At 52.2% G+C, this 15,429-nt stretch overlaps 1 protein-coding gene across 4 annotated transcripts; it reads left to right on the forward strand.

Moving 5' to 3' along the window:
- Nucleotides 1-4: 4 nt before the first annotated feature.
- RD3 (RD3 regulator of GUCY2D) lies at nucleotides 5-13,174 on the forward strand. 4 transcript variants are annotated; one of them, XM_019821847.3, is made up of 4 exons: nucleotides 5-309; nucleotides 8,659-8,701; nucleotides 9,184-9,533; nucleotides 11,350-13,174. In XM_019821847.3, exons 2-4 carry the CDS (start codon nucleotides 8,699-8,701, stop codon nucleotides 11,645-11,647), a joined length of 651 nt encoding a protein of 216 aa, XP_019677406.1. In that variant the 5' UTR covers nucleotides 5-309; nucleotides 8,659-8,698; the 3' UTR covers nucleotides 11,648-13,174. The 4 variants fall into 4 exon arrangements, with proteins under 4 accessions (XP_019677406.1, XP_011289347.2, XP_019677409.1 ...); XM_011291045.4 differs by having other exon boundaries at nucleotides 9,224-9,533; XM_019821850.3 differs by lacking the exon at nucleotides 5-309 and adding an exon at nucleotides 3,991-4,093 and having other exon boundaries at nucleotides 9,224-9,533.
- The last annotated feature ends 2,255 nt before the right edge of the window (nucleotides 13,175-15,429 follow it).

The raw sequence follows: 15,429 nt of genomic DNA on the forward strand, positions 1-15,429 counted from the left end.
GCTGTGGTTCCAGCCTCCTGAGACACACACACACACACACACACACACACACTCCACTAACACCAGCCCGGGCTGGATCCCTCCTCTGGTCAAGATTGTTTTCTCTCTCAGCACAACTTCCGAGAGACAGAAAGAGGGAAGAGCATGAGGTAGCAGGCAGCAGCAGAAGAGAAAGAAGAAGAAGACGTTTAGAGTATAGTCTTCCCTCCACCCCACCCTCCCCTGGACACTCTCTTCTCCCAGGCTGGGAAGCAGAAAGGCCCCCCACCAGAACTTTCACCTCCGGAGAGGGTGACCTCAAAACGCCAGGTAAGAGGGTGGTCTCCCCAGGAGACTGTGGTTTCCCCACCTGAAGTCTGGAAGCAGGAACCCGGTCCCGAAACCTTTTAGACATGAGAGCAGAGGCTGAGAGCTGGGAGGGGTGGCTTCAGGGCTGCAGCAGGTTGGGGACAGCCTACCGAGCAGTCTGAGTCCAGGGTCCAGATGGCCTCAGGGAGGCCTCATCGGTCCTAATCTGTTCCACAAGGGTCGGTGGATTCCGCAGTATCTTCAGGGCCGTGGCCTGTCCCGTGGGAAGCCATAGGTTCATCTGCTCTGCAAGCCCCAGCATTTTCTCTCCTGCTTTGCTGGGGAGGACCCAGTCAGGGGGAAGAAAGGGGAAACTCGCCAGAGATTTCTCTCTTCGATTTGAGAACTGCGACTTGAGTACCCACGAAGTCGGTGGAGCTCCTCCTCCATGGAGGACCACCTCCTCCATGACCGTGGTCAGTAGTACCTGAGCATTTGACCCCTCCTGGTTGCACGTGTGCCTCAGAACAAGGAGGACTCACAAGGAGGACGGAAGCCCACAGATCAGCAAGTCAGCCCGAGTCACACCTGGCTTGGTGGATTCCAGGTTATTTTTCTATGATGCCAAAAAGAAATAAGGTCAGTTTGTAATCTATGAAGTTGGCCGTGGGCCTTGGCAAAAACAGGGCTGGAAGGAAGGTCACGGCGGGGAGCATTTACTCTCTGCACCTGCTTCGAGGCCTCTGCCCAGATAGAGGGTCTGGCTTCAGCAGGGCCATCCTGCCTGCTCTATGAAGCAGTGGGCAATTTGGGACAGCCCAGCGAATTACCGCTCCATGCCCATGGGCCTGGGGGACATGCGAGGCAGCCCCCGCCCTGAGCAGCAGACACCCAGTTCAGCTGTTGGAGCCCTGCATCGGAGGAGGGGCCTGGGCGTGGCTCCCTTTGTACTGAGACAGCTGCTTCCTGGCCGGGACTGCACGGCCCCTCCCTGGTTGGCCAGGGGGCTGGTGGCCTGATCTCAGCAGAAGCAGGTGAAGCTCTCATGCCTGCTGCCTGGGTATCGGAGGCTGGCTCCCAACTCCGAGGGCACACCCCTGAATGTTCCCACCAGAGACATCCCCGATCTCCTCTGGAACCAGACCCCTCCTCTTGCCCTTGAGCATGGGGATGGTTTTTCTAGACTATCTAACGAGCCACAGCTGGTGGTAGTGTCTCCCAGGGAGCCATGGAAAAGATTATCCCCAGGGATGTTCAAAAATAGGCTGAAGGAGGAGCTCAGAGAGTGTGGGGGTGGAAAGGGTAATGAAGGGGAAGGGAGGGAGGAGAGGGTAAAGCAGAGAATGAAAGGGAGAGGGCTTAGCTGAGCGATGCCAAAAGGCAGAGAGAGCATGGGAGGACTTTCCTGCTGGTGGGGGTAAACTGAGGCTCCCCCGCCCGAGCTTTCCCTTCATCCAGGGGGCTCAGCTCTCCCAATGTCATGACCAGAACTCAGGGTTAGGGCAAGGCCAGGAACAAGGTTGGAGTGAAGCTTGCACCAAAACCACGGACGGGATCCTTTAGTTTTTATGGTACAGACAGACCCTTTTGGAAATCTGTAAAGGCTTTGGACATATTCTTAGCAAAATGTTTCTAAATGCAGAAAATTAAGTCCATAGTATTAGGAAAGAAACCAGCTATATTGAAATGTAGTTATATATATATATATATATATATATATATATATATATATACATATATATATATACATATATATATATTTTTTTTAATCAGTTTAAGATATGGTAATATATGTGCCTATCAACATGTAAAAGAATAAAATGTAGTGGCAGGGTTAATATCATGATTTCACAGTAGTGATAAACATAAGCCATATTTTAAGAATGACAGCTTTCAAGTGTTATGAAAATACCTGTGATCTCTGCTGGAGATAAAGTCACCCATACAGCTCTGGCCGGTGGTGGCCTGCATTCATAACTGACAGAAATCCCACATTTCAGTTAAAGTTAGTGAAAGTAGAGATGTTTTTTTTTTTTCCTACCTGAATCCATAAACCTCGATGCCTCTTGTTAATTTATAAAGCACTTACGTGAACATCCTTTTTTGCTCTTCACAGTACCATGGAGTAGGTACTCGTACTACCCCATCTTACAGACAGGGAGACTGAGGCTGGGAGCAGTGAAAGGGACTTGGACACAGGAAGCCTCTGGCAGGGAGGAAAAGGCATAGGAACTCGGGCTGTCTCCGCGAGAGCCCCCAACCCCGGCCTGCTTCATCTGAGCTGGCGATCACCCCATCACCAGAGGGCAGGGCGGGTACGCCCTCCATCGAGCTGTTCTGCCGGGTTACGGCAGTGCCCTCGCGGAGGGGCTACACCGCCACCCGGCACGCCCCTCAGCAGTAAGGTCCTTGCCCCTTGCCCCTCTCCCTGTTTTCCTTCCCCTCCTGAACGGGCGCTCCCTGATGGAGCCCCGAAGCAGGCACAGTGCAGGCCCCCTGCACACTCCCACCTGTGTGTGCGGGGCCTCATGGGTCACAGACCGGCCTGGGCCTCGGTGTCCACACCGCAGACCGCGGCTCCCCACTGCCGCGCCCACGCCCCTCCGTGGAGAAACCTGCAGCGCTTCAACAAATCTGACGGAAAGCGGGCAGAGGGGCTGAGGAGTCGAGCCCACCGGGTAGAACGAATTGGGAAGGCTTCCTACAGAAAGTGAGTCTTGAACTAGAGTTTTCCCGCAACTTTTAAATTGTGAATATGCTCCAAGATGCAGGAAAATTGAAAGACTAATGCAGTAAACACACATAAAATCCCCCTAGAAGGTGGACCGTTACTACTTTGCCATAGTTGCCCTGCCTGTGTGTGTGCGCGCACATATATAGGTGACATTTTTCTCAGGGACTGGAAGGGAGGACATTGCAGACATCAGGACACTTCAGCCATGGGCACATCAACATGGCCTCCTAAGTTGGGCTATTTGTCCACACTCCCCTACAACCATAACACCACTTTTATACCTAAGAAAATCAACACTCATTCCCTAACCTCCAGTTCATATTCAAATTTCCCCCAAAGTCCTGTTTTCAACAAGGATTCAATCAATGTTTGCGCATCAGAGGCAGGTTGTAGGTGCCGTTGACTGAATGGGAAGCAGGTATTCATGATGGGAAGGTTCTGGAGTCACCACGGTGCTGGTGAGGCCTGGCGGTGAGCGGGAGTGTGAGGGGACCTGAAGCTTACACTGAGGAGTTTGGCTTTGCCACAGAGGGAGGGGGGTTAATCCAGATTTGGGGGGTAGGGAGGAGTCAAATCCACATTGTGCAAAGTGCCCAGAGAAGATGACTTTTGCCGTTCTGATGAACCCTCTGGGTGTCTTTGTCATACCACATTTGGCCATCACGTTCTTCCCCAGTCACAACACAAAGTCACAACACAGACTCACATGGGCGCTCGGCTGTGGGTCAGGTCCTGGGGTTGCTGTGAGCTAAGCCAATGACCTCTGGCATCTGGGTAGCCAGCCTGACTCTCTCTCCTGGCTGTCCCTGTGTCTATCCCTCTTTCCCTCCTTTGCCCTTTTAAGAACCTAATCAGAGCTGCTGAAGAGCCTTCCGGGACAGCAGCTGGCACCAGAGACAGAAATAGCTCTGGCAGAAACCTGGTCTCTGTCAAAAGCTCCGGCCCCAGTGAGGGCTGGGGGAGGAGCATGGGGGGGGGGGTGGGAGGAAGATTCAGAACCTGCCCCCTGCCCTCAGGGGCCCCCACCATCTGGACCAGAGACGCTGAGAGCCCACAGAACCCAGGACCTAGGTGAGGTCACCCCGCCCATCCCCTGCCATCTGCCGTGGGGTGAGCACCTGTCTTGAGAGGCCAGCTGGGGTCAGGGGCACAGCCTTGAAACCAGGGGAAAGGGACTCCACCTGGGGTTGTACTTTCGGCCGCATTTTGGCCTTCTTCTGGCCTCACCCACCTGGAGCAAGGAGTCTCGGGGTTAGGAAGACGTGCACATCTTGAGGTCACTTCCCTCCAGGTCAGGCCTTAAGTTTTGAGACCCGGGACTCCCTGGCCAGACAGTCCCCAGCCTACTTCCAGAACGTGAGCAAGTCCCCTCCAGGGCCCCGTCCCCTCAGGGTGAGCCACACCACCAGTGTAAACAATCCCAGGTCTACGGAAGTGGCAAAGAAGTGGTTGTTGGTAGGCGTGCCGATGGGCCTTGGACGTGAAGGCTGGGGTGTCCCCACACCTTTGCCAGGCCCCTCAGGGGGTGAGAAGAGAAGGGGTCAGGCTGGGAGCCAGAGCCCGCTCAACCCACGCCTCCGTGTTCTAGCAGAGCCCTCTCGGGAGTCCAAGATTTCTCAGTTTGAATCTGAGCCTCCAAGTTGTTATGAAGGTACGGTTGACAAGGAAGCAAAACATATTTTATTTAATAGTCCATTAGCCCAATTTGTAACTTACGGATATTTAGACGCATGGAATGTGAGGTTCCATCTGCGATACTGCCCGAGTCCCCTAGCAAATGCGTGGTGCCCTGGCCGGGCCTGGAGTGGCCTTGCTGCCGCGTTCTGGAGACCAGTTTGGGGTGGAGAGGAAAGTCTTCAGTGCCTCCCAATCCCCCCTTTCTGTGCTCCCCCTGCCACAGGAAGGCCCTCCAGGCCGGGCCCTTCCTTCTCCTGCTGCCTCCTTCCAGCTCAGGTCAAATCCAGGCTAAGAAGAAAAAAGGCTCTTTGAGGGGGAAATGCTTGACCCTAAGGTGAGTCCCTCAGAATAGGTCTTAGGAAGGGTGAGAAGTTTTGGAGTAGGAAGGGGCTCCCAAGGGGGCAGGGTGGGGGGCCGGTGGGGAGAGAGAGAGAGAGAGAGAGAGAGAGAGAGAGAGAGAGAGAGAACAAGGACTAAAGCACCACAAGGCAACCCCATCCATCACTCTGGGATTAATCCAAACAGTTCACACTACGTACACTTAAAAATGTTTCAGGTGGTAAATGTTATGTTATTTGCTTTTTTAAAATTATTTTTTAATGTTTATTTTTGAGAGAGACAGAATATGAGCAGGGGAGGGGCAGAGAGGGAGACACCGAATCCAAAACAGGCTCCAGGCTCTGAGCTGTCAGCACAGAGCCCAACGTGGGGCTCAAACCCACAAGCCATGAGATCGTGACCTGAGCCAGAGTCAGACACTTAAGCAACTGAGCCACCCAGATGCCCCTATGTTATTTGTCTTTTTTTTTTTTTTTAACCACAATTAAAGGAAAATGGAGTGGAGATTGGCTCAGAAGGACCAGCCCTGGGTTGCCAGCTAGGAGGCAGCAGCTGTAATATATCTGGCAGATGGGCAAGGCCTGAACTAAAGGAGGGAGAGAGAGCAGACAGACTTAGGAGAACTATAATATTTAAATTTGAGAGAATCAAAAGGAATTGGATGCAGGACTTGACAGATGAAGCAAAGGGATGAGGTGATGCCCACTGGCAAGCAGGGGCTACGGAGAAGCAGCAGCCAGTGGGGAGGGAAGTGGGTTACGGTGTGAGTGGAACCTGCAGGGGGAGGTGTCAGGAAGCATCTGGTCACCCTGACCTCAGGTTGAAGAGACAAGTGGCGTATGGATTTTGATTTGGGAACTATCTCCACTGTCAGTGGAGACGCGTGAACGGATGAGGCAGGTTGAAATGAGATGGACAGCCTGAGATGGAGCGCCAGGGAACAGCAACAACCCAAGGAAGGCCGGGGGAGGGGTGCCCATAAGGGCTCTGAGAGGGAGTCCCAGGAGGCAGACGGAGGCAGGATGTAGACCCAGGGTTGTGGTCTAATGGAAGCCAAGGAAAGATTATTTCCACAGGGAGGAGAGGTCAGTGGGCTGGGCTGGGCAGCCTCAGGTGAGTTGGGACATGTGCTAACCAGTCGGCAGGGGTGTGGCGGGGGGGGGGTTGTGGGGGTGAGGGTGTATGTGGCAGGTTGCACTAAGAGACCATTCAAGGGCATCACATCCCTCTGCCTTGAGCCTCACCAGTCTCTTTCTCCTCCAATCATCTTCCAGGGATGGGTGCCCAGCATTCAGGTGCAGGTGCAGGATGAACTGGTGATAGCGGGGAGGGGGGCGGGGATGTTGGGGTGCAGGGGTTGAGGGAGGTCAACCAAGGAAGTCTTCCTGGGGAAGGAGGGCCAGGGCCAGGTTTGGAAGCATCATTGGGTGAGGCTCCATGGGGCAGAGAGGGAACTATTCCATCAGGGGTCCCCACATGACCTCTGACCCCACAGCTCAGCCAGTGTCTCATCCTCAGGAGGGATCTCTGAGCGACAGCAGAGTGTGGTGCCATGGGGGCCAGAGGAGACTGTCCTCCACGTGGCCGCTGACAAACGCCCCCTCACTTGGGGAAGGTCAGGTCTGTGGGGACTTGCTCTTTCACCATCACGCATGCATGCATTCTTTAATCATTCATTCCTTTGTGCATGCATTTATTCACTCATTCATTCGCAGTACTACCCAGCACCAGGCATGGAAGGATGATTAAGGCACAGTCCTTGCCCCCATGTGACACAGAGCAGGGGGTGGTGGAAGGTAAATTGTCACACTCCATTAAGTGTCCCTGGTGCTATGAAAAATGTCTGTACAGGATGCTTTCAGGGTACCAGCTGGAAAGTGGTCACATCAGGAAACGCGTGTCAGAAGAGTTGCTGACCCTAGAGCTAAGTCCCCAGGCAGAGGAGGGAGGGACACTAGAGAGAGAGTATGGAGCTGTGGGTGGCCAGCATCTTCGGCAGCACCTACAGGACTGTTCGTCCATCTCTAGTTGGGGTGCCCTTCATGAGGCACCATGAAGACACCATTCACTCTTTTGATATTAAGCATCAACCTGACCCATGCACTTTTGAAAACACAAACACAGTTACAAGGTGTCCTTTTGCCTGATTCAGTCAGATCCCTTGGCTTCGGACAGAGGATCCTGGTGCTCACGGCTCTCAGGACAGAACATAGCCCACCCCCCCCCAAACCCATTTCCCCACACTACAACCCAGCCTCAATTATTCTGAACACACGAAGCAGTTAAGGGTGGAGAAGAAAAGATCCTAACTGTCCAGACCCCAAGGACAGGGTCTGATGGTCTGTCCTTCTCTCCCAACCTCCCAGGAAGGGATCAGGGTGTAATCTGAGGCCCCCACTCGTGATAGACTTAGGCTGAGTGGAAGATGAAGGTTTTTAATTTCCTAGGTATAATGGTTGCTAGGGATTGTTCATGAATAAAGAAGAGGTTTGATTTTGTGCCACCCCAGAAGGCTATTGTTACCCCATAATACTTTTCCTCTTTGTGTCGGATTCTCCAGCATTAACAATTCATTTCTCTGCAGGGTGGTGGGAGGGCTGCCTAAAAATGTGTGTGTGTCCATGCCTCATGGCCATGTTGTGGAGGCTGAGTTCATCAAATCACTTTCCTCGGCCTCTGGGGGGTCTGGGCAGGAAGAAGACCATTGGTGCATGGAACAGAGGGTTCCCCAGAGGGGGAAGGTCATAGAAAAGGCAGTTGGGGCATCTTAAAGACCCACTTCAGATTTGGGCCCAGGAATGGCCTTCATCTTCACTGCTATCAGAGGAACAAACCCACCTCTGACAGGCATTGGGGTGTGTCTGAGATGGCAGTTCATGTATCCATCCAATCATGTATCCATCCATCCACCCACCCACCCATCCACCCATCCACCCGTCCATCCATCTACTCACCCACCCACCCACCCACCCACCCATCCACCCATCCACCCACTCACCCACCCATCCACCCATCCATCCATCCATCCATCCATCCATCCACTCACCCACCCAACCCACCCATCCATCCACCCATCCATCCATCCACTCATCCATCCATCCATCCATCCACTCACCCACCCATCCACCCATCCACCCATCCATCCACTCACCCACCCACCCACCCACCCATCCATCCACCCACCCACCCATCCACTCATCCACCCATCCATCCACTCATCCATCCATCCACTCATCCATCCATCCATCCATCCATCCATCCATCCATCCATCCATCCATCTATTCATCTAGTCAGTCAGTCACCAAACCTGTATTGCACAAGACCTTGTGGATATATGAGTTAGGGTCTCTGCTTCTGCACCCGATACTCCTTGTATCATGGCTGGGTTCGCCACCTGGGACACCTTCTCCATCAGTCCATGTGTCTGAAGCCTGCATTCCCTCTTCACCCTGCTCTCGTCCACGAGCTTTCCATGACCCCTGTCATCACCCAGAGTCACTCCTTCTGCTCCCCATCAATACTGATGCTATGCTTCATCAGTCACGTTTACCTCTTTCTATTGATATCTGCTGGAAAGCAGGGTCCCCGACATGCTTTCTTGCTTGTGTTCCTCCCACAGGTGTGCACACAGTACCTGATTAAGGCTTCTGAATAAATGAATGGTAAGTTGTGTCTTTTGCAGGGTGATGTCAACCCCATACAGTTCCAAGCTTCCTTCAGCAACAGGTTGGGGCATTAAGAAACTCAGGGTGTTTTCCTGTCAGGTTAACATAAGATGTAGGTGTGTATTTTTCCCCCTTAAATCATAGGGATAAGACTGTGCTCAGCCATACACAGTATATTTCCTTCTTTGTTTGGAATTAGCAGAGATTCAGGAGGGCAGTGTCTCTGGGCTCAGCCATCTGTGTGCATTAGGGATCGTTATAACGTGAGACTACTTGTACGTGGTGTGCAGAGAGCCCCGAGTTTATTCACAACTGCTTCTCACGACAGCCCGATCTTGTCTTACAGAATTAGAAATGATTGCTCAGAGAGGTTAAGCAACTTACTTGAGGCCACCCAGCTGTGAGGGCGGAGCAGTTCTTCTCTCGCTGGGGTCCCAGCTGTCCTCCCTCCCCCTTGTTCTCCCCACCTTAACTGACAGAGGGGTCCAAGGAAGACGCACTCCTGCCCTGTCTCGGCAGGGCCTGGGGGGGCCATGTCCCTCATCCCATGGCTTCGGTGGAATGAAGGCCCCCCGCGGCCGTCATCCCGGAGGCCGGCTGAGATGGTGCTGGACACGCTCATGATGGAGCTGGCGGGGCAGATGCGAGAGGCGGAGAGGCAGCAATGGGAGCGCAGCAACGCGGTCAGGAAGATCTGCACCGGGGTGGACTACAGCTGGCTGGCCAGCACACCGCGGCCCACCTACGACCTCAGCCCTGGCGAGCGGCTGCAGCTGGAGGACGTCTGTGCCAAGATCCACCCGTCCTACTGCGGGCCCGCCATCCTCAGGTAACCCCTGCCGCTGGCACCGGGCCCAGCCATTGCACTGTGGGCTCCAGGGGTGTGGCTGCCGTGGCGGTGGCCTGAGGCCACTGGACCGGGAGCCGGGGCACCCAGATGACCCAGTTACCTGTTAAGAGGAGCAAGGCAGGAGGCCAACCCTGAAAGATCCCAGCCCAGAGCTGGGGGTTCAGAAGGAGGCAGGAGGCAGCTCCCAGAGGCACAGGAGTTTTGACGGGAGAGAACCCCGGGCCTTGGAGCTTTCTGTTCTCCCCGCCTGGCTTACATTTGCCCTGGATTTTAACGTAGCCGGCTCTTCCTCCTTCATCAGTTCATCTTCTATGTTACCTTCTTAGAAAGGCTTTCCAGGTAATCTCTCCAAAATTGAGTTTTCAATTATCCTATTTCAAGCCAGCTTTCATATTAGCTCGCCTAAGGGGGCTGTGCACGCACGTGTGAGTGCATGTGTGCGTGGGCTTGTGTTGTGTGTGTGCGTGTGCGTGCGTGTGCATGCGTGTGTGTACAGCGTCCGGAGGCCTGGGGCACTGAACATTTAGAGATTTAGAGCGTGGGTACCACAATGCTCATGAATATAAATGTAACCTTGCTAAAGCTTGGACCCACATGGCCCGGTCCTAGTTGGATTCATGTGATGTGGAAGAAGTGTGGTCCCAACAACCAACAATAATTTCCAAAGTCACTCAAGTTCTTTAGCTTCACTTCCCCAAGCACTCGTAAAGGAATACAGATCCACAGGAAAGCATCTGAACACCCCACTTAGTCTCCCCACATCTTTAGTCCCCCGTCTCTTTAACCAACACAAGCATCTATTGTATACCTTTTTTTTTCTTGAAAATTCTCCTTAAAACTCCTTCTTCTTCCGTCCTAGCTACACTCCTTTGGATTTTGTAGTCTTTTCCACCCCCGGCCCCCTTTCTTCCTCCAGGATGAGAATTCTTACCCTCTCCCGTTTCTCTTGTTCTGTACCAAGGAACCCCCCCTCCCCCGCCAAATGTACCTACTTCCAGAAGCACCTGGGGAAAGGGGTGGGGTGAGTCGTGGGGGGGGGGTTGCTGACAGAATTCAGGCTGGTAAACCAAACCTCCTAAGTGAGGAGGAGGCTGGGGACACACATGTGTTCATGATTGTCCACTCACATTTCCTGTCTCACTGCTGAAAAGTTTGAGAGGTCCTGATTCTCAAGGTGGTGGAGGAAACCAGATGTTAAATGGACTCGCTAATAACTGTTATTCATTTTGAGCTCTAAGCAAAGATATTTGAGGCAGAGGAAAACCTCACCCAGTGGGTAGCGTGGAGCTCTGGAAGGAGTATCGCAGGCCGGTGCCATCATCAGATACACATTTGGGAGAGATCGCTCTGGCCAGGGGGCAGAGAAGGGTGGGAGAGGTTAGCCAGAAAGCCTCACATTGGTAAGGCCGGGCCATGCTAACACGGAAGTGGGCTACCCTTAATTCTCTGGCACCGAGAACCTGACGTTAATGTCAGGATCTTCACCTGTGGTAGCTCTTTAAACCCCACAGAAGGGTTTATGACCCCAGTTTACAGATGAAGAAGCTGAGGCCCACAGAAGCCAGAAATAGCCGAGCGGGGAGCTGAGCTCAGGATAGGCTGGAGCAGTGGGGGAGGTGGGGTGGTTTCTGATTGACGTCAGAAGCGGGGAAGTGGCTGAACCGGGAACTGGCCCCTGGGCATGCACGGGAAGCCCCCGGGGTTAGACCCCCCCCCCGCCCCCCCCCCGCCCCCCGCCACCTGCCACGGGCCACGCCTCGTGACTCACGCACAGCCATGTCCGCTCTGCCCGCAGGTTCCGGCAGCTGCTGGCCGAGCAGGAGCCCGAGGTGCGGGAGGTGTCCCAGCTCTTCCGCTCGGTGCTGCAGGAGGTCCTGGACAGAATGAAGCAGGAGGAGGAGGCCCGCAAGCTGACCCGCCAGTGGAGCCTGCGGCCCCGCGGCAACCTGGCGCTGGCCACCTTCAAGACCCGCGCGCGCATCTCTCCCTTCACCAGCGACATCCGGACCATCTCGGAGGACGTGGAGCGGGACACGCCGCCGCCGCTCCGGACCTGGAGCCTGCCCGAGTTCCGGGCGCCCAAAGAGGACTGACCCGTGCCCTACCCTGCCCGGGAGCCAAGAACACCTGCGGGAGGGCATGATAGGCCGGTGACCGGGTCCGAGTCCTGGAACCTCCCCACCTGCCCTCGACAAGGGGCCCAAGAGGTGGCCCCGTCCCAAGACAGCCCTGTAAGATGCAGCAACCCTCTGGCCCACACTCTGCCACCAGCCACACGGCTCAGGGTCAGGGCTTGGAGCCGCAGCGGGCCCCCCTTCCTCCCTTGCGAAAGTCGAAGTCCGCTGCAGCGTCCCCTTCCCTGCCTCGCAGAGATTCAGGGTTTTGGCAGAAAGACCCCGGCCCCATCTGTCCGGAAGGGGAAGAGTTGCCCTTTTTGCCAAGACCTGGGTTCTCATCCCCAATTCAAGGATGTCCTACTCACCCCCTCACCCTGGGTAATGTGGGACTTGTTGGGTGACGTCCATTCTTTGCTGTGACTGGCTGGTTTCACCACTGCTGATGGGTCACAGCCCCATGGTCAGGCAGAGTTGAAAGGGACCACAAAGGCCAATAGGTCCACTGTCCTCAGCTAGTGAAATGCATAAACGGAGGCTCAGAGAGGGCCTCATTCTTACACCTTAAACTGCAGCCAGTGAGGTTGTTCCTGTAGGCATAGTCTCTGCCCCTGAGTCCTTGAGTGCTGGGCTATGATGGGACAGACCCAAGGGCCATGTCTCCACCCCCTGTGGTCTGACACATCTCCTACCTTGGAATTGGCATGAGGGTCTAAGGTGGCTGGGATCAGAAGTAGGCTACCCTTGCCCCACCCCAGAGTGTCATCATGTAGGATGTAGCCAACACCTCGCAGCTCCTTCCGGAGGTAGAGCTTCAAGGCCTTCCTACTCGCTGCTCTGAGAGCCCAGGTCTCTGATTCCAGGGCACCTTCTGTATCTGGTCACACGTGCTCTTTGGCTGTCCTCAAGGAAAGTGATGCTTAAACCCCTAACTGGCCTCAAAGAACCAAGTGAAAGTTCTAGAAGAGCCTCCCTACAGGCTTCATTTGGTGTCCTTCCATTTCTAATACGGTTAGACCTTTATAATGGACATGTGGTGCTCCGGTGTCTGGAAAGTCTAGTGGCTTCCCCACATACCCAGGGCTGAAGTGGGGTGTGGTGGGATGGTGGAGGAAGTGTCTGTCCCCAACTATCAGTGCATGCTCAGAAAATGCAAGTGGATCTTAATATTAGTCTAAATAAAATGCCAGGAGATCAGTCAACAGGGAAAAAAGTCCAAATATTCCCTGACCAAGCTCAGTAGAAAAAAACTTTTTTAATCATCTGGTTTGGGATTATTTTCATTCAAGTCTGGACAGAAAATCATAAGATGGTGGAAAACCCCTTATCGAACACTATCAAGATGAAGGAGTTGTCTCATTACATAATTGGTGGCAGTTGAAAACCACTTAAATAGGGGCACTGGGGTGGCTCAGTCGGTTAAGCAGTCCAATTCTTGATTTCAGCTCACGTCATGATCGCATGGTTTGTGGGTTCGAGCCCTGCATGGGGGTTCCATACTGAGTGTGGAACCTGTTCGGGATTCTCTCTCCTCTCTCTCTGCCCCTCCCCCTGCTCACACTCTCTTTCTCAAAATAAATAAAATAAACTTAAAAAAAAAAAAAGAAAATCACCTAAATAAAAATATATACCTCAAACATCTTACATATTTTATGTTAAGACGTAAGAAAAAGTTCATTCAATTGCCAAGCTGTGTTCATTATTTTGTGACATGTGTGGATTGTCTGACGGGAGATCCACACTTCAGTTTTATTGGCCTGTGTGTACTTTAACCATACCAATAAGAATAATGGGCACAAACAAGTTTGGAACAAGCAGAAGTGACCCTTGGTGAGCAGACAACTCAGTTGGGAGGGGCAGGGAGAGTTAGAATAGGATCGACTAGCTGTGAGCTTTCTGGATACACGGGATGTGGGTCAGGGTGTTTTTTCTGAGGGAAGGGAGTGTCAGGGTCAACCTGGTTGTGGAGGAGATAATTCAGAGGAGGTCAGTTAAGAGAATATCTACTGTTTTCCTCCTTTCCCACCACCTTACATGTCCCTATCCTCCCCAAAGAAAAAGAAGATCTGAGACTTTCAATGCTGTGTGCTTCTTTTTAATGTTTGTTTATTTATTTTGAGGGGAGGAGGGGCAGAGAGAGGGAGAGAGAGAGAATCCCAAGCAGGCTGCCTGCTGTCAGCACAGAGCCTGATGCAGGGCTTGAACCCAGAAACCATGAGATCATGACCAGAGCAGAAACCAAGAGTCAGATGCCCAACCGACTGAGCCATCCAGGCGTCGCAACGTCCTATTCTTTTTTAAGGTGAAGTAACGGGCCGTCCGTGAAAGTCTTCCCTGCCCACCCCGGTCAAGGCAGAACCCACCAGCTTCAGACACCGGTTGTCCTGCAGTGGATTCCAATCGCTCCTCTGGATTCAAGTCATGACAAGAGAGTAATGATCTCTGACTCAATTCCTATGTTTAAATCCCCAATAAGAACAAATAAAAGAACAGGGGCGCCTGGGTGGCTCAGTGGGTTGAGCATCGGACTTCAGTTCAGGTCATGATCACACAGTTCCTGAGTTTGAGGCCCACCTCCGGCTCTGTGCTGACAGCCCAGCCTGGGGTTCTGTGTCTCCCTCTCTGTCTCTGCCCCTCCCCCACTCGTGCCCCGTCTCTCTCAAAAACAAACATTAAAAGAACAAAAAGAACAAATAAAAGAACAAAACAGTTGGAGAGCCTCCTTGTGAGCGTGTGGTAGCGGCGGTCACAGTTGGGCAGGACGGGTAGAGCACGCTCAAGGCCCCGCAGGGCGGCCCTGGTCCCCTCAGCTCAACACCACCAGCCACTAGAGGGCGCCAGTGGGGGCTTGGAACCCTTGGTGATTAGATTTTATTTTACTTCGCGGAGTTTTTAAAAATCCTATTATGAAAATTTACAAACAGAAGAAAGGGATAGCGAAAGGTGTAAGAATCCCCCATATGCCTGTCACCAAGGCTTAGTAGTTATTAACATTTTGCCATATTTGCTTTAATCTAATTTTTGGTGAAGTATTTTCAAATAAATCCCAGGCAGGATGACATTTCACCCCTGAATACTTCGCTCTGCATAGCAAAGGAATGAGGGAAGTTTCCTGCGTGACTCCAGCACAGTACTATCGCGCCCAGCAACATTAACAGTAATTCCTTAATATCATCTAATAGCCAGTCCATATTCAATTTTCCCTAACCATGCCCAACAAGTGATTTTTGCAGTTTCATTTCTTTGAACTGAGGATCTAATCAAGCCTCACACATTGACACAAAATTTATAATTTGTTTTATACTTGGTCAGATAGCATTTATTTAATTTCACAATGAAGAATTGCTTAAACAAAGTGTTTATGGAACATTAGTGTTAATATGCAAGAAGTTAATGACTGAACATAAATGAGAACAACTCTGTAAATTAGCCTAAGGATGCTCTTTACTCAGATCCTTGTTATTTTCATTTGATTAAAATTCTTCCACAGCAACCAAGATTCTCTAATACCTTAAAAAGTAATGTTAAAATATGGATAGTGGCAATATATCTAATTTGACTTTTCATTTGATGAAAATGCTCTCCATGTCTGTGTGCTTTATTTTCTGAGACATTTTTGCAAATAGCAACCTTAAAGCCTCCTCTTTTCTTGCCATACACTAAAATGTATCAAAATAACTCGGGGGAAATCTCAAGAATTCTAATAGTAGGTAATAAAAATAGTTTTTATTGCCATTATTCAACATGTAGTGAAATTTTGG

Source organism: Felis catus, chromosome F1, assembly GCF_018350175.1.
Source record: "Felis catus isolate Fca126 chromosome F1, F.catus_Fca126_mat1.0, whole genome shotgun sequence".
Taxonomy (NCBI): Eukaryota; Metazoa; Chordata; class Mammalia; order Carnivora; family Felidae; genus Felis; species Felis catus.